Below are 20,146 nucleotides of genomic sequence, written 5' to 3'. Positions count from 1 at the left end.
ACAGGCTGACCCCCCCCCCCCCATCACTTAATTCTAAAACATGATGACCCCCCCCCCCCCATATATGATATTCACATGACAGCTAGGTATTTTTTGATCGTGACTCAGTGTGGACTGCTTGACTGTCTTGCATCTACTTATAAGATCCCGGGTTAGCACTATCATAATTATAATTATTGACTACACAGGGCAATGTTTATATTATTCATAATGGTCTTCGAGGTAATATTTCCAAGCTTCGAAAAGCTAACGTAACTGTAAGTTTTAAACGAGTTTCCCATGTCACATAAAAATGAGCCCGTAACATTGGTATAGGGGCATTAATATTGCATGTATAGTAAAGTCACCGGTATGTTAGAGAACTTTAGGTGGTCATACCTAGTGTATAATATAAACTGGAATCTGATGAGATGTGGTGATTTGTAGTGTCAATAACATATAGTGTCCAAAATAGAAAGTGTATTAATCCCTTCTGACAAGTTCATACTGACAAGTAGAACAAGTTAGATTAACTTCTTTTATAAACTATCTATGACGTTCAACCTTGTGAGAAACAAGCATTTACATGACAAGTTCTGTAACTAGTGTGGTAGCTAGGTAATACATGTATATGTATATGTATAGTTATGTTTGAACTAATAAGTAATAGTAAAGGATTCATGTAAGAAACAGGGACAAGAACAAATATTTACATGTACCACATTTCAGACAAGGCTATACACCATTGTAGAAAAGGATTGTTTTCTTCCATCACAATCCAAAACACAATGACCCCCCCCCTCCACAATTTTCAAAACAGCATGACCCCCCCCCCCCTGTCAATTTCAAAAACAGGGTGACCTCCCCCCCCACACACACACACACAAACAAACAAACACACACACACACACAAATCCACACACCCCCGGCCGAAGAAACTGTCTGGTCCCTAATTACGTCATCTCAAGTATTTCAAACAACTTGAACTGGCACCTGGCAAGAACATTTAAATATCTGTAAAAATCACAAAGCTATTCAAAACTAAAATAATAATACCACAATAGGCATATTTTAGTTTTGAATAATGAGTGGAAACGGAGTTCATAAATCATAGTTCAAAAGGTAAGCGATAAAAATATTCAAAACAAACACGCATATGCAAGACATGGCATACATTTTCACATAATACTACGTGTAATCTGTTTGTCCAACCTGTGGTCCAACAGGCCAGTCTCGAACTCTGAAGTTACTGCGCTCAAATGAGCTAAACGGTAAACCGTAAATTTACAGGTTGTTGATTTCAGATATCGTCGTAATATTGTTACACAATGACGACATCGTGTTGATTACGATATGATACAAATTGTGTTGTGGTATAGTAATACTGAAGTAGCTAGCTGTGATGTACATAATGATTGCATCATCCATGCAGAAGACTTAATAGCTGTCTAGTACATGTTTTTCTATTTTTAAAAAACGATATGGGAGAGGGCGAACATAAACCGAGCCAGTGTCTATAAGTTGTCAATATGATTAAAATCAGATTTTAATCAGATTGATAAGTTGTATAACTTTAAAAGTACCAAAAAATCCAAAAATTTGATGAAAAGTTTATTAATGTACGAACAGGAAGTGGTTTTGTATAGAACAATGCAGTATGTCGTAAATCATTACTGTGCTAGCCTATATATAGATAGTGCAAACACCACTGTATGTTGCATGCATACCATATGTCTCCATATAATATAGTAAATATAATGAATATAGTGAAACATTGCTGTACAAAGTCTATGTTTACTTGCTGACTTATGTTTACCTAGTTTGTTTACAGATCACAGATGTTTTTTTTTTTTAGCTATTTAGTAAATTTTACAATTGAGTAACAAAATATTGACTTGGTCATTTTGTGTCACACTGTTTTGTTTGTTTGTTTGTTTGTTTGTTTGTTTTTGTTAAAGTAGGAAACTATGGTAAAATAATTTTGTAGAATGAAACTCCAAAATAATTACCCCATTTTATTAGCACAACTGAACTCAGATAAGGTTCACTAGTGCTATAGGCATGGTGCAGTGTCCGTCAGTCTACGTCTGTCTGTCTGTGTGTGGACAACTTAAACTCAAAAACAGGTAGACCAATTGCCTTGGTATTTGATGGGGACAATACTTTTGGTGTCTTGTTGGGAAATTCTCCAAAGCAAAATGATCGCATCACAGGTATGTGATTTGGCTCAAAAAAATGTTATTTTTGGTCAAAAAACTTAAACTCAAAATCTACTGGGCAGATTGGTCTTAAATGTGGTGGGAACATTCATAGGAGTGTGTAGATTAAGATTTGTTCATGACATGATGATTCCATCAGTGATATGCAAATTAGGGCTAAAAGTGTGTCTTTTTTGTCAAAAATCTTTAATTCCAATGCTACTCAGCAGATTGGGCTGAAATGTAATGGGGGTGCATCTGGTGGTGTGTAGATGAAGAATTATTAAGCATATAATGATCTCATCAGTGATATGCAAATTAGGTGTAAAAATTTATATCTCAATGTACTCGGTCAATGGGACTGAAATTTGATGAGATGGTTCTATAAGTGTTTTTCTGCAGATTTTGTTTAAAACATTTTGACACAATTGACACAAGCAACCATGACCACGCCCTTAGCAACAACCAAATACCAGTATATTTTGCTAAAATAACATCATCTCATAGGCAAGCGAGTTTACAAATACCCCTAGCAACATGACCACGCCCATAGCAACAGCCAAACGGTGGTGTATTTCACAAAAGTAAAGATAACAACATGGTTTCTTAGACAAGTGAACAAACATTCACAGAGTGTATGCAAATATGCCTAGCAACAAGACTACATTCATAGCAACAGCAAAATGATCGCATATATTGCAAAGATAACAACAGGCATTCATAGACAAGTGAATAAAATTCAAAAAATGTATTTAAATGTGCCTAGCAACAAGACCATGCCCATAGCAACAGCCATATCACAAAGATAACATCAGGGATTCATAGCCAAGTGAATAAACATCCAAAAAATATATGCAAATATGTCTAGCAACATGGCCATGCCCATAGCAACAGCCAAATAATCGCATACCCGGTATATTGCAAAGATAACAACAGGGATGGATAGGCAACTGGATAATCATTCAGCAAATGAACACCTATACCTAGCATGGATCAGCATGTGGATAAACATTTTTAAAGACTGTGCAGTTGTGCTACAACATCATTGGCACTATTATTACTGATATTTTCCTAGGTTTTCAAAAATCATGTCTGAGATGATAACTGAAGACATCATACATGAGTATGAAGAGAATGGTGCAGTTTGTCTGAGAGGAGTCTTTGACCAAAACTGGATTCAATTAGTAGAGGCTGGCATTAACAAAAATTTGGCCAATCCAAGTCAATACTCTGAATGTTTGAAAGGAGCGGATGGACCTGGTAGCTATTTCAACGATTACTGTAACTGGCAGAAAATTGAAGAATTTGAGAAGTATGCAAAGGAATCACCTGCTGCTGCCATTGTAGGCAAACTGATGAAGACACAGGTAAGAGAGTGGACTTTCAGTTTGAGATGAGTCAGCATCATGGTAAGAGCTAGAGATTTGGTTTAAAAATAATTTACTAAAAGTAAAGTTTTAAAAAACATATTGTCAATCCGTCTCTTGAAGTACATGCACCAAAAAGTTTGATATACATTATTGACATTCCTTATTTTTCATAGAATAATATGATGCTAATTTTCACTTTTGCTATGAAAATTAGATTGCTTACATTTTTATGACACTGATCGACTTATATACCTCTTGTAAGTCTTCTAATCTCTCTGCTAACATCTATCAACATCTAGCATACATCTATCAACATCTAGCATACATCTATCAACATGTAGCATACATCTAGCAGACATCTATCAACATCTAGCACACATCTAGCATACATCTATCAACATCTAACATACATCTAGCAGACATCTAACATAATCTAGCAGACATCTAACATAATCTAGCAGACATCTGGCAGACATCTAGCATACATCTAGCAGACATCTAGCAGACATCTCTCAACATCTAGCATACATCTAGCATAATCTAGCATACATCTAGCAGACATCTATCAACATCTAGCAGACATCTAGCAGACATCTAATATAATCTAGCAGACATCTAGCAGACATCTAGCATAATCTAGCATACATCTAGCAGACATCTATCAACATCTAACATAATCTAGCAGACATCTAACATAATCTAGCAGACATCTAACATAATCTAGCAGACATCTAGCACAGACATCTAGCATACATCTAGCAGACATCTATCAACATCTAGCATACATCTAGCATAATCTAGCATACATCTAGCAGACATCTATCAACATCTAGCATACATCTAGCAGACATCTAACATAATCTAGCAGACATCTAACATAATCTAGCAGACATCTAACATAATCTAGCATACATCTAACATAATCTAACATAATCTATCAGACATCTAGCAGACATCCATGTTTGCCCATTGTAAAACACGTCATCAAATAAAACATATATTTGAAATTGTAAATAGACAATGCAATGAACTTAAGATAGAGTCACTGTTGTTGATGTTTGTTAATTATGTATAGTTTTTTGTCATGGGACACTTGAAAATACAGTTTAGTATCTTTCATTTAATAAACGTAAATTTATGTAAATTACTAATAATGTGTTTTGTGTTGACAGGAAGTAGTATTTTACCATGAGCATGTGTTAACTAAAGATCCAGATACATCCAAAGTAACACCATGGCACCATGATCAAGCATACTATCCTGTAGATGGCAACAAGGTGATTCTACTTATTTGCATTTCTTAACACCCATATAGTTATCAACCAAAAATTTAAAATCAGAACCAATTATCCAAAATTTCCTGCTGAAGAACTGTGTTGAAAATGTTGAAGGAATGTATTCCAAAAATGGTCAATATTTTATGCCAAATGTTTTCACTGTAAGAAAGGAAAAATATGAAGAATTGATCGATAGAAATTAATTGCAAGCAATTAACAGATACCTGGATTGAAATTGATAGTCATAATGCCACTTGCCACCAAAAGTGATGTAACAGACAATATATTACATAAAGAAAACACAGTAGTCCTGCCATGTGAATGGGTTATTCTGCTGTACTGCTGTAGTAATGTTATTCAGCACTGCACTCATATCCAAGTTCAGCTGAGCACTATGTGCAAGCATGCCTGAAATTCAACTCCTTATAGGTCTGATATTCAACACAAGTTACTGAATTTTGATACCCCACAATTTACTAAAATTACGTACTGCACAATTTAATTACTGAATTTCAGCACAGCTACAACAATGCGATACCCGTCTTGAAATTCAGACAACAGAGAGCGGTGATGAATTTTTACTTTTGGGGCACTGTTCGAGAGTCACTTTCAGTAGAAAAGTTTGTAGTGTCTAGAACACTAAATATGTATTTGGTGAGTAGATTTGTAAATTGTGTCTATTATAACATTTATTTTCAGGTTTGTTCCATTTGGATGCCAATTGATCATGTTTCCATTGAAACCAGCATCCAATATGTCAGAGGATCTCACCGATGGGGTAAATGGTTTCATCCGAGAAAGTTTGCAACATCTTTGAATTATGGGCGGAATGCTAACCATACTGATGATAAAATCTATGAAGATATGCCTGATATCGATAAAGAAATCCCAGAAGGTGATATCTTGAAATGGGAAATGCAGGTAGGATAAATTCTGGACTTTATCAATATTTTTCACCATTTCTATTTGAGATTACTTTTCAATACGACAAACTTCACAAAATCACAAACTTCAGAAAATGCAAACTATGTATTGCTTAATATTCCGTTGTCATGTGTGTTTCATCTGTATTGACTGATTTGTACAAAATGTGTACTACCTGGTGACTGCACTATGTTTCATATATTGACTGCATTATACAAAACTGTTACAGCCTGGTGACCGTATTGTGTGTCGCATATTGAGTAATTTGCACAAAACTTTCACAGCATGGTGACTGCATTGTTTCATATATTGACTACATTGTACAAAACTGTTACAGCCTGGTTACTACATTAATGTGTGTCATATATTGACTGATTTATACAAAACGTTTACAGGCCAGTGAGTGTATTGTGTGTCGTATATTGACTGATTTGTACAAAACTTTCACAGCATGGTGACTGCATTGTTTCATATATTGACTACATTGTACAAAACTGTTACAGCCTGGTGACTGTGTTGTGTTTCATATGTTGACTGTCCATGGTGCACCAGCAAATACTTCCTTGACAACACCAAGAAGAGTTTTATCCACTAGATGGGTCGGTGATGATGCTGTCATAGCAACCAGACCTTGGGATGTGTCTCCACCAATCACAGGTGGTTTGCGACCAGGTGATCGGGTATTGTGTGATACCTTTCCATTGATCTGGAAGGGTTAATTCCTGAACCAAGCAAGAGCATGTTGGTATTATAGCAAGGCAGTTCATTAATTTCTGTCAACTGATTTGGTTCCTTAGGAAGTATGAAGGTTTGAGTTTTAGTTAGATTTTCTTGAAACCATGTGTAGTGGACGATATTAATTTTTCTTCTTTACTACCACTATTCATAAATTTATTCAACAATAATAACCAAGATGTGTATTTTTTATCTTTCCTTTCTACTGGAATCAGGACGATTTTTTTTGTCTTAGCCTAATCTGTTAGGTTATGTATGCAAAACATCATTCACACTGACCTTTGTGCAGTGGGTCATTCAAGCATACCTTTATGCAAATGGCCATTGAGACTGACTTTTATGTACTGGGTCACTGAAGCTGACCTTTCTGTGAAGGGGCAGGGGGGTCATTTAGTCTCACATTTTCGCATAGGATAATTTGTTATTTAAAATCATCAGATATACTTGCACTTCAAAAAACAATCTATCAGGAGTACTCACATTGCTGAACTCAAAGTAATTCATAATTCATATTTATATCCCAAAACAAATATTTCTACTAAGAATTCCTTGGTGATAAATAATTAATAATTTTAATGTTAATTTTGTAAGCTGTAACTGTACACCATTTAATGTATTCATAAACTACTGCCAAGTGATTTGAATGGTTACTGCATATTACAATCTTTGAATCAGTGTTCCTGGAGAAGAGATGTCAAACACTGCAAATCATAAACAATTGCAATTGAAGAGAATTATTCTATTGGGGCATTATATGGTCACTGCCAACCATTGATTCCATCTATTCACTGTCAAACAATGACCCTGTAACGGTGATGATGTACAATGGCAATAAAATTAATATATGAAAATCAAAATACTATTGTTCTCATTTTTTTATATTTAATACAAAAGATTAGGAGAGAGGGGAGGGTAGATAGAGACTGAAAGTGAAAGGAAAGGGGGATACAAAGACTGGTAATGACAAAGACAAAGATTAGGAGAGTGGGGGTAGATAGAGCCTGGCAATGAAAGGAAAGGGGGGGGGGGGGGGTTCAGAGATTGACAATGGCATTGGGGCACAAGAATGATGTTCATTCATGATATCTGTTGAAATTGAAATGGCTTGATAAGCAAGAGGTGCAAGTTATTTAGAAGTTCAGAGAAAGTGACACTGTGCAGGTCGATATCTAATCTGAGTCTTACTGTTTTAATATTGTAAATGTTGGTAGCTGAACAATCAGTAATAAGAGAACAAATTGGTGCCTTGTTCTAGATATAGCACAAATTGGCTGTTGACTCATGGCATGATGGGGCATGACATATTTACACACCCTGACAACTTCAATGCAAAATAACCAATTATTGAGATACCGAGCATATGATGTAGAAGCAGACAAATGATCACATTGATTATCAGTAGGAAAGCAAATGATCGAAACCAGTAAGTCCATTGTGTAACTGTTCAGCAGAAGCCCATTTCTACTGCACTGTAAAAGAATAGAAATACTCACTTTTCAATGAGATTAGGTAAAAGATCCTGCTATGTGTGTTGTATCTCTGTTATTGTTAGTCTGCAGTTGATATGTGTCTATTGTTATAGAATAGAAAAACAGTGTGTCCCATGAATGCAATGTTAGTAAGTAGTAACCCTGCAATACTATGTGATGTGAAATCATCAAAGTCATGAAATCATTGTCTTGTACAACATTAGTTTGTGTACTCTTTATTGACAGTGTGTATTGGTACATGTTGTGTTTGCACTAGAAGTACAATATTATTATGATAATTACTGCAGTCTCCTTGACTGTAGTAAAACATAGTGTATATTGGTGTACATCAAAACAATTGAATAGCCTTTGGCCACCAAACATACATAGAATAGATATTTTCGCTTTTACACAAAATTATTATGGTTTTAAAAAATAGCTTACAGTAATGTACATTTCACAAAAGAATTTATGTATCAGTATAATGACAATTGCAAAACACATACAACTGTTAAAATTAAAATACCTTTTCTGTAAATATATCACTGAAGGAAACACAATTGTTGGTTCTATATCCCTGAATTGACTCTCAGATATCAAGTGAATACTGTAAACGTAGATATTTTCACTACCTAGAAAATTTTGCGATTTTACACTTCTCAACTAGTTCTCAAAGTCTAATTTTTACTAATTGCCTGATTGGTACATTGTGTTCAGGTACGAGAAGGCATTTTAGTTACTATATATTTTTGCGTTTTTGTTTGCGAAATAAGCAAAAAATACCTCTTCAGCAAAAATTTCCAGGTTTACAGTATTCCTGTAACATTTTTTTAATTATAGCTGCCAATGTAACACGCCAAAACCATCAAACTTTTTATGAATGCCATAGATACTTTCTTACAAAGCATTAGTGTTACATGGGTAAAATCTATTCAGGCCTGGTTGAAAACTTTCATCAGATTTCACTTTTAATGACTGTCCATATATATAACACTTGCTTTCCTATCAACACTACAGGTAATTAGTGAAATAGTGCTGTTTCTGTACACAGAACCACTTGAACCAGGGGCTATTTTGCAGTGCAGTTAAAAGAAATTTCATTTTTAAAAGTTATCCTGAACAATATGTTGGATAATCTGTTTTGTTTACATTTCTTGTTCACGTAAAACAAATATGAATCACACACACATTTTGCCAATATACCACTTAGCATCATAAAATAATTTACATTTTAATCTTTCTGTGAATACAATAACAAATATCCACAATCAGAAAGCATTCCTCAAAAGTGATTGATTGTAGTCACAGCATACCAATACAATAGCTGGGAAATTCACTTCATGCAAAATTGAACTGAACACTTTTTTAATGTGGACAAACAACTCCACCCCCACTCCCCCCCCCCCCCCCACCACCCAACCCCATCCCAAGAAAAACAACATGTAGTACTACTACTACAATTAACTGTTGTAGAATGATGACCAACCCTTCTAACTGGTTGACATATTGAGCACCATGCATCATCTCATCTGGGATATAGTAAGTTGTGTGTTTTGTTTACAAAGCTACTGCCAGGTACTACACATAGCATCAAATGCTTTTAATGTGAATAAAACATTTCATCTTAAAGTCAAATATTTCTGGAAATCAAATCCAAAAGGTTTGTCTCCAAATGGAGATGTTGGATACCAGTCCTGTCAGTGGCACATCCTTGGTGAGACTGAGGAGACATCTTAGGATTTGATTTCCATGAATTACTTACAGTGAATAAAATGGTTTTTTTCATAGCAATTTACCGTACTAACCAAGCATCCATGTACATTCTTCTTGCCAACTTTAACGTGAATGTATGCCAACAATCTGATTTTAGTATAATCTGTGAAATGACACTGTAAACTTAATGCTGGAATACAAATTTCAGGTCTGACTCACAACTCTGTGAATGTAAAATATGTATTTCAGTATATACTTGTTCTGAAATTTTATGTTCTGTAGTGTCCATATCCATAAAACTGCATCGTTCTTCACTGCAAACATAATTTTAAGAACATTTCATAACATAGTATTCCAGACTTGAACTATGATACAATGTTGTTTCAGTCCTTATGTAAGCTTTGCATAATTTGTCTCATAATTGTACTGTCTGTTGGAGCATTGGTGAAAAGACTTCCTACAAATGCATGTGTTCCCCATACATGGTGACTAATCACTTTACAACATCCTAGGTCAATAATATCAAATCCAAGAGATTGATAACGCTCATCAGTTTCAAACAGATTGATGTTGGTATGACGTCCATAAAACTGAAAAGTAAAATATACACAAATAACCATTAACTGGCATACTTTTACTGAGAAGTAAAGACAATGCAAATGAGTAGGGAGATAGGAGGCAATATACTTTGATATATAAAGTTTTTTGTAATGCTATATAATGTTGACTAACTTTGATCAATGACAAGCACAATATATACTCACTGGCGAGAACAGTACCCAATACAGAGCATTCTGTTCTCATGATGAAATTATTTAACTACAGCAAAAAAACTATGTTTTACATCAACATCTTACTTTGTAAGCATCCAATTTTGTTGTCGGCCATCAAACTTTTGAAGAAGCCTGAATACTACCAATATCATGTTACATTGATATATTTTATCCATTATAAAGAACATTTGGAGTAAGATTTTTCAATTGCGTGGTATACTTTTCGAGGTGAGTTAGTAATAATTGAACATTACATAGCACACACACACACTCACTCACGCACACACACACTGTCACACACACACACACACACACTCACACACACACACACACACACACAAGGGCACATATGCATGCACACAATCATGTAATCTATACAAATAGAAAGTAGTCTATATTTATGTACTTACTGCAAGACCAGATGATGGATCAATAAAGTCTGCCCAAAAACCTTCAGATTTTAACAAATCACAGATTTCTTGTGCACCAGCCATAAACTGCAGAATAGAATAGAAACACAATATAATTCTACTATAGTCTCAGATGAGGAGTTGGGAGGAATTGTCATCACCATAGTTTGTATAAAGAACTAAATGATGATATAACATCATTTTACCGTAGGGGGTAGTATGAGATCAAAACTTACATAGTCTGTAAGATCATTCCTTTCCTCCTCCACAGCAGGACTCCATCCACTCATATCATTTACAGTCTTCTGACAGAGTGTAATTACTGTCAAACCATCATTACCAATACCAGCCTCAGGAAATAATTCCATAAAACCTAAAGAACCAAAACCATCAATTAATAAACCCTTCAGTGACTACTGACATGACCTTAGCTACTATATTAACTGAGATTTAAATGCATATACCATACCACTTACATTAGTAGTCTGTTTATATGCAACATAGCATAATTCAATGTCTCGCTAGTTCTTACTGCAGATAATATGATCAAACAAGATATATCTGTTTTCACACCGAGAACACAATGAATTGAATACTTGTATCAAACAAGGTACATGTACTCTTATACCTCTGTTTTCAAACCTAGCACATGAAGAATTGAATAATTTGTGCCATGGGGGTTCAAAGCAGAAAAACTCTCACATAAACATTACAATTTGAATGGCTAGACGAAGGGTGCTAATGTCAACAACATTATCACATGCAGACATCATACTTGCCTTTTTTTAACTTTTTAGGACATTCCACAGCTATACATTCTAATACATTTTCTATACTTTTAGAAGATTGTTCACTTTGTTCTGTCATTGCTTTTCCCTGCAATAGAATTACAAGAAATACAATGGTTTTTACTATATTATATTTAAAAAATAAAGTGGTGAGGATGACAAACCAGCATATGAAATTTAGGAAAATACTGCTTATAGGCATGAATATCAAGCAAATTCTCAATTGGTAAATACATCTTGTTGAGTGAACTTGCACAAGTGGAAAAAATATTAATATAATAATAATGTTTATTCACCAATATAATACAATTAACCTTAAAATAGATACATATACAGAATACATGGCAAAAAGGGATCAAGAAATAGCAAAGCTAGTCAAGCTTGTATTCCTAGGCCTAGTGACTATCAAACATACTAGTACTTGTTGGTGTATATATACAACATTCCAGATTGCCATAGGAACTATCACAAATAATCACTACTGATCATGACTAGGAATGTTTTCCCTTTTGCTTTCGAAGATTGTATGCATATATATTTCTTAAATTTCAATTCAGTTGAATTCAATTCAATGGTTGGTTATTGAAAGGTGAAGATACAAATGAGGAATCAGTAAGTTTCATCTCAGATATATATCAGTCTCAATTGCGTAATTTCAATGTTAGAATGGTTTCAAAGACAGGAAGTTTGCCAAAAAATGCCAATTCCATGAGAACCAGTTGGTCTGGGAAAGACACACATTGACCATTGCAGCTTTGTTCGCAACGCTAAAGATATGACACATACATGTACAATTGTTATTCAAGAATTGGTCAGGACAAAAATCTATCCAGCTTTACTGGTGACAACTGAAAAACATGAAATTTTGTATGATAGTTGCAATAACATTATAAACTTACCTCATCAGATAGAAAGAATTGTTCCATAACAATTACTTGTTTTTCATGTGCTGTAGGCAAAGTTTTGATATTAAGTTCAACTGGTAAGCAAACTTCTGGTGGTTTTAATTGAGTTGATGCACCAACATTGCCAGGTAGTGGAAAGCTTTTGTCAGGTGGTGTGAGGAAACCAAGCTTACCATCAGGCCAGTCACTCCCTACACCAGCTAATGTAACAAATACAATAAAAATTATCATAATAATACTACTCCATTGTATTTTTTTCAACAGATATTTATAGTAACAACAAAACACGTTCGTTAATGTTTGTAAGTTATATCGAATAATCGTATAAATAGGAATGACCCTACCACATCCCTATTTGTGACAATAGACATAAGAAAGATGTCTGTCATATGCATGGCGTACAAAAAACTTTGTCAAAGCCATAAATTCAATCCCTGAAATTGAAATATTGACTACAGTCTATACTGATTAGAGAAGCCATGAATGCTGAAAGTAATGTACAATAACATGATTGCTTGTTTTTCATTAGGTCTGTATTCTACAGTAGAGTCAAGTTAGGTAAGGAAAGTTGACTGTACAGCCCACTTCATATTAGTGTTCACTGGCTGTTTGATATGTAACCACTCAGAAATCATTAAGAAACTGCAAATTCTACATTTTAATGAAAATAGCAAGATCACAATTTGTTGCTACATTTTACCTAGATGCAGACATGCGGGAGCCAATGTTTTGATTTCTACATATGATGTCTGCATGGTGCAAGAATTTGTATTCATTCAATTTGGTATTTTAATGAATAGCATGTCCAATTTCTTATTGATTTCTGCATGGTTCAAAGTCAGTGAGCCAACATGAAACAGGCGGTAAGTACAGCAAAGCATGTTGGTAACATATACAAGGTAATATGATTGACATGGAGGAAATCTCAGACACTGATTTGAAAATTTAACAGTTAATGGAATATGCTCATTTCCATTCACCAATTTCAACTGAAGGAAACTTTGAAATGGAAACATAATTTCTATAAATTAAGACAAAACTCGACTGACCAGATATGGGTAAAACTTATAACATCTTGCAAGAATGAATGTTCATGCACTCTGGGTGCATTGCTACTAATGAAAATTTCAACTCACAGCATCAAAAAGTTAGTAGTACACCCCTGACAATGCTAATAAGATACTGGCAAACATTTGGGATTCACTTCCAAGAAATATTTTGACTCTGTGAGTAGAAATTTTAACTACTAACTTTGTCAGCAAAGAAAATTAAGTGTCTTGATGGTGACCTAGTTACTTTGGACAATCTTGTGGGCAATGTTATTCTGAGCATAAAGACAGTATCCAACATCTAAAGTACAAGTTCACAGTTATTTTACCTTGCTGTTCGTCATAGACACTGGCAGACTGCTGTTGTTGTCGATAACTTGAAAAACATCTTATTCTTGCTGTCATTGCCCTGAGGTTTGGTAAAAGGCATACCAACTTTCGACTCTCTGCAAGCACCTAGGAAGAAATCAACTGATAGATTAATATCACAAACACATGTTGTCAGTCATATACCGTGTACATGATGTAGTAGCATGCACCATTGAACTCTGAAATCCAGGTGGTTGAACCAGATGAAAAATAAAAAATTATATTGATCATGTGAGGGCACTTCAAGATGGCGACAACCTGTTAGTGCTATTCTATCTTCAGATGACTGTCTTAATATTATAAGTTGACATCTTTAAATGTAAACACTCCCCATCCAATGACATAACGGGAATCTGTAGTTAATATCCATATCAAAAATCTTTGCTGGGTTCAGGTTTATTCCAAAGAAAAACAAATTCTTGACAAATGTGTGGGCTGACATTTACTCCAACTAGAGTAAAAGCATGTATACACAGGTGAAACTAATGGGCAGATTTGTCATTTTGATCACCAACACACACCAAATAAAACATATTTGAATTCAATTACTCAAAAATGGCAATTGTGGGGAAGGCATTTAACCTGTTATGTGCCGTCCCACTGTTGTTGAAGGGAAATCTATTCTCCTGCCCTCCCTTGGTCCTCCCACACACCAAGCCTGTTTTGCCTTCAAAATATTGTAATTCCCATAAATTCCCAGTAAAAGCATGTATACACAGGCAACAAAGATGTGATTCCATATTTACTTCTCTCTATAATATAGTACCCCTGGTCAATCTTAGAAGAGGTTTACAGATGGTATGTATTTGACAAAGAAATTATATATCTCACAAGCCCCTTGAAATATATTGATGTAGCTATTTTGCACACCGTGAAAATGTAGTAATTTGTAAAATACATCAAATATATCAGTTTGCAATACCTTTGCCATCTTGGTGTCTTTAGCACTGTTCAAATCCTGGTCTGATTTCCTTGAGGACGCAACTAAATCATGTAAAATAGAAGAATAACAATGGCAATAAATGGTATGACGTCCACAATTCATGGTAAGCATATCAAACTTACCCAAACAATGTAAGTACAAGTACATGTCCCGGTACATGTACAAATATACACGTCAACTTTTTCAGAGTAGTGTAATGTGCTAACACCCACGAAGTCATGAATTCAAAATTAAGAGATTTTTAATCATAATCATTATAAACATGTAAACTTTCTACCCGGAAATAATAGAATCACAAGAACGTTTGATCATATTTACATTTGTAAACAGAGGTTTAATACTCGTATATTGGTGTAAAATAAAGAAGTAAATTTGAATGAAATTTAGCAATTTGCAAAATTTGAAGTTATAACAGTAGAAATGACAATTAATAGGGTGGTAGGTGTCAAATCAAATCAACAGATGTCAAATCACCTAATGTGCATTAACACACTGCTTTGGGCCAAAAAGATTTTCTTGATTCTTTGAATACTGACGGAATACAAACACGTCTTCATCCACCTTGTCGATTAATGACACAGTTTTATCAGAAAGGTTCGATCATTGAATGGAGAATGTACGTTGAACTTGACATAGTCGTGAACATAGCCACTCGAAGTGTCAATAATATTATGATTTTGAATATTGAATATTGAAGACTGAAGTGATGCAATTCACACGTACGAATGCGAGTAACTTGCGACTCTGATCGTTTCGAACAATTTAACCACGAGAGTAAGTTCGTTAAGAACTCGCCGTTTCAATAAAATAGAAGAAAGTTGTACGATACTCACTTGTTATGAAAAATTAAGGGTATTGTGTTTTATTCAACAGAAATATCCTCCAATGTTGTCAACGTAATTTGCCACACCATAAGTAATGCAACATGACCCAAGAATGACCCTCTCTTACATATCCCACAAGCCACTGCGTACGTGTTTGACTCTCGAAGGTTATCACGATATCGCGACATCTATTCTCGCAAATAAATAAAATTATCGTTTTACCTTTTTTCACATGTTAAGAAATGAAATGGTACTAGTTTTGGAAGCGCTGGTGAATGGCACATTATAAACATCCCATAGCCAGCTTGTTGCACTTTATGAGAAGAAACATTACCTTACCAATTTGATCACGTGATGGGTGAGATTTTGCGGGAAAATCGAATATGGCGACGACACGAAGATCCAACTTGTACATTTCTGTGCAGTGAGTTTGATGACGACACTGGCAAAATTGCGAGCGAAGCCTTTATTTAGTTTAATTTTTATTGGTTAACTTTTGTCATATATATGCATTTTGACAACTGTGATATTTTGATGCTATTTAGAAGACATATTTTTGACAAAATACGAATATTGTAACCTAAAGGTGTATGTGATCGAGCGTGAGTACTACAGTGTTTCATAAGGCAGACAAGTGAAGTGCACAGTTCCGTGTGTACAATGTTGTAATTGAAACAAAACCCAGGACATTAGCTACACCATTATGGCGACCAACGAAATCAAACTGGTTCAAGACACCTTATGTCGAATGCAGAAGAATTTAGAATGTCCGATATGGTAAGTATTGACTACATACTGTTGTGTCATTGAAGAGAAGTCTAGAGTAGAAAACAAACTAGTGAAGAATCACCAAGTCTCTGGGCTAGAAGACATCGACAGTCCCTGACTACCCGCTAGAACAATCAGTGTACGGCTTTGGTGTAACTGCGGTGCTCAATCTATGTATCTATAGGCATATAGACCTGTTCATAGTTCCATTACAGTAAAAATGCAAATTAGTCAAGTACATGTACATTGATTACATGTTATGTGCAGTGACAATCAGACATTGACAGTCTATGATCCCAAATACATCCACCATGGTCTATGCAAGAATCAAGCATGAATGGATTTCACTATAGACAATCCCAAGCTTGCAAGAACATGATGAAGTGAGTGGCAGACCACCATGAGCAGAATGACTTTTCAAGAAGTGTCATTTTTACTGACAAGACATACTAACTTCACAATTCAAGCCTTCTAGACTATAAGTTTCAATTATTGAGATTTACAATGACACAATCTTGTACAAAACCATAGACTATGGCTGGAGTACTGTAGTTATAGTGAACTCAGTTACTCAGTCACTATTATAACATATTAATTAATGATATCTTGTATGTTTGACTTTATCACTTCAATTACTTTGTATTGCAGTTTGGATTTAATGAAGGACCCAGTGTCAACAAGATGTGATCATCAATTTTGTAGGTTAGTTATACCAATAATTTGTACTCCCTTTAACTAAATTTGAATGTGAAATGTTCAGGATTCGTCATCAGTACACTACACATGTCATGCGAGTTCCAAAGTGCAGTATCGCACCCATGTTTGTCTCCTAAAATAAGACCAGTGAATATACTTGGAAGCTGTGGAAAAGGTGATAGCCATGACTTTAATGGCATGTACACCCGACAATTACTATCAAGAAACAGCGTACTATTTACAAGTACCATGCACCTTGATAGTCAATGTTATATTTATTATAAACAAAAAATTCAATACATCCCTTTGGCATTGTCTAAAAAGTAAACCTTTGTCACTAGTACATGTATTACACATATACATACATGTAGCTACTAGTGACTTTCAAACAACACGGTTTGGCTTGGGCAGATGTGAAGGTGAAGGCTTCAAGCCAACTACAATTATGCAAGAGTTCAGTGGTAAAATAGTCTTATCACTTGTCAAGAAATTATCCCAGTTTCAGAATGTAAGGGTGTACCATTGTTACCAGTCAAGTTAACAAAAACCTCTTTGCTATTGTGTTTTCTAGATTTTGTATTGTAGAATTTCTACACAGCAAGTCATCAGCTCCTTGTCCTCTTTGTAAAAAGCCCATCACAAAAAGGTATAGTACAATATTTTATTTCATAAAAAGGAAATGACATATATTGTAGTAAGGCCTAATAAAAAAGTTGTTTGGTTGAATTACTGTAAGATGCTCTAATACTAATAGGTAATGTTTTCACTTTCTTCAACTTACATATTGTAATCCATTAAGGTTTAATACCAAAAAAAATTTTTGTTAGAAACATATTTTGAGTTGAAGAATTTATAAGCTACAGTGTATTATTTTATATTTCTCTGCAGGAGTTTAACTGAAAATAATAAACTGAATGAGATAGTGACTGCTGTCCGGGGTGTTGTCAATGCTGTCAAAGATGATACAGGACTGGAGTGTAAGTATATGGTTGTTAAAATATATAACATTGCAAATTGTAGCTCACATTCTTTGGTACAGCCCACTTTTCACATTGCACCAATTTCTAACTGCTTAGATATTATTTGGGAATATCTTAATTTCTTCGTTTCTCTTTGAGAGACTTGTTTCTTCACTCAGCCCAAGATACTTAACTAGACAGTACTTTAAACCTCAGCCTGGTGTTTTGTAAATCTTTGATTGACACCTATAAATTGAACATTGCAAATTAATGGATTTCAAACCTTTGTAACTTCTTGGTGATTGATTGCTTGGTTGGTTGATTACTTGATTCATATTTTTACTTCTGTTCACTCAGAGAAATGTGATTATACATGTTTTATTTACAGGTACACCACCACGTGGTCCTATCATGGCCTCACAACCTTCTCCTAGGTCAAGTCAAAAAATACAGAATGCCACAACAGGAATAAACCAGGTATGGATTTATCAATGATCAGGTTTTGTTGGGGAAAAATATTTGTTTCAATAATTCAGGGATATTTCTACCAAGGGTTTTGATATATTTTACATCTTATTGTCATCGTTCAGTACTCATGATATTTAATTTCATATATTGTGTTTATTTTTAATTTTACCTCAATTTTGTACCTCTTTCAGACCAGTGCCACCTCTTTTGGAAAAAGAACAAAGAGAAAAAATACAAGAATTGCTAAGAAAAAGAAGGCTGAAAGTACAAGTATCCCAGTGTATGTCGATGATGATTACGAGAGTGATTCCAGCAGACTAGATGTCTTTATTACAAACACTAACGTCAGGTAAGGTTGATATAATATGCCGTACTTTGTCCAAGTTTGGACTCCAGCATACAAGCTGTCTTTATCGCAAACAATAATGTCTGATAAGGTTGATATGTGCCATACTTTGTCTAGTTTTGGATATGTTATATGATAAGATGGTATAAAATTGCTGATGTTGGTTTTTTAAAGTTGAGAAGATTTGCCATAATTATTAATACCCCAGTAATTTAGTTCTAAATATTCAATCACAAGTACCAGTATGATAAATTAGCAAATATTGTTGACATAAATATTATTTTTAGCTAGCCAGTCGTATCATCAGTATAGCCAGGTTTTTTACTCTGAGTATAAATGGTAAACAGACATCTCTACAAACTTGCCCTATCTGAATATAATACTGATCAATTCAAGTTCTTTGAATTTCTTTTCCACAGTTCTTCTTTTCCGGCTCCATCTTCAACTAATCAAAAAGGTAGGAAGGGAAGAAGGCAGAGAGAGCCTTCATATCCTGATATTGATCATACTGTAAGAACTAGAAGACAAGATTTGATATTGGAGTTAGAGAAACTACCAACACTTGGACAACAAAATGGACTTAACAGTTGTGATGATGATGATGTACAGCTAGGTCAAGTTGATGGTCCTGTATCGCTACAGTCTCAAGTTCACCAAACATCTGTAACAAACAACCTGCAAGAAATAGAAAGGATACCAGTAAAGAATTCTGGTAGTGTCTCAGAACGGGTATGTCAAGAAAAAGAAAATGTTTTCATCTCGCCATCCAAAGTATCAAGTAGGAATGCTATCACTGGCTCTTCTACGTCTGATGTAGATCCTTATGAATTTATACCAAGTCAACGAACTCCTAGGAAGAAAGGCAGGGCACAGAGGAAGAAAACAACTAGAATTACTAACAAGAGAGGGCATAGCAGTAGTGGTGAAAGACCCAGTAGGAAAAAACCTTGTGTTGCCATAGTATCAGATAGAAATGAAGCCGGAACAGAAAATCTGAAAGACTTCACAGTCACACAAACTAAGTGTGATACTTTGGACAAAACAAAGGGAAAGGATGCTGGCAATGAAAAAGAGAAACTAATTGAAAGTGGTGCTACCAATGGCGTGTGTAATATTGAAAATGGGGTTGCCATGGAGAGGAGACAAACAAGAAGCAGCCAGAGAGGGAAAGATACTGAAGCTA

General features: G+C 34.8%; 2 protein-coding genes across 4 annotated transcripts; one reads left to right on the top strand and one right to left on the bottom strand.

Moving 5' to 3' along the window:
* Window positions 1–967: 967 nt before the first annotated feature.
* On the top strand, window positions 968–7,316 carry LOC144434476 (putative phytanoyl-CoA dioxygenase). 3 transcript variants are annotated; one of them, XM_078122930.1, is made up of 5 exons: window positions 968–1,101; window positions 3,253–3,544; window positions 4,720–4,824; window positions 5,524–5,745; window positions 6,252–7,316. In XM_078122930.1, exons 2-5 carry the CDS (start codon window positions 3,266–3,268, stop codon window positions 6,465–6,467), a joined length of 822 nt encoding a protein of 273 aa, XP_077979056.1. In that variant the 5' UTR covers window positions 968–1,101; window positions 3,253–3,265; the 3' UTR covers window positions 6,468–7,316. The 3 variants fall into 3 exon arrangements, with proteins under 3 accessions (XP_077979056.1, XP_077979054.1, XP_077979055.1); XM_078122928.1 differs by lacking the exon at window positions 968–1,101 and adding an exon at window positions 1,118–1,250; XM_078122929.1 differs by lacking the exon at window positions 968–1,101 and adding an exon at window positions 1,118–1,269.
* A 2,091-nt stretch (window positions 7,317–9,407) lies between these two features.
* Window positions 9,408–15,852, bottom strand: LOC144434491 (cobalamin trafficking protein CblD-like). Its single transcript, XM_078122945.1, has 8 exons — window positions 15,736–15,852; window positions 14,882–14,943; window positions 13,920–14,046; window positions 12,536–12,741; window positions 11,628–11,724; window positions 11,085–11,221; window positions 10,849–10,935; window positions 9,408–10,255 (listed from the first exon to the last, which is right to left on the bottom strand). Exons 2-8 carry the CDS (start codon window positions 14,888–14,890, stop codon window positions 10,049–10,051), a joined length of 870 nt encoding a protein of 289 aa, XP_077979071.1. The 5' UTR covers window positions 14,891–14,943; window positions 15,736–15,852; the 3' UTR covers window positions 9,408–10,048.
* Window positions 15,853–20,146: the final 4,294 nt, after the last annotated feature.

Source organism: Glandiceps talaboti, chromosome 4, assembly GCF_964340395.1.
Source record: "Glandiceps talaboti chromosome 4, keGlaTala1.1, whole genome shotgun sequence".
Taxonomy (NCBI): Eukaryota; Metazoa; Hemichordata; class Enteropneusta; family Spengelidae; genus Glandiceps; species Glandiceps talaboti.
This window is presented reverse-complemented; position numbering and strand designations above follow the sequence as displayed.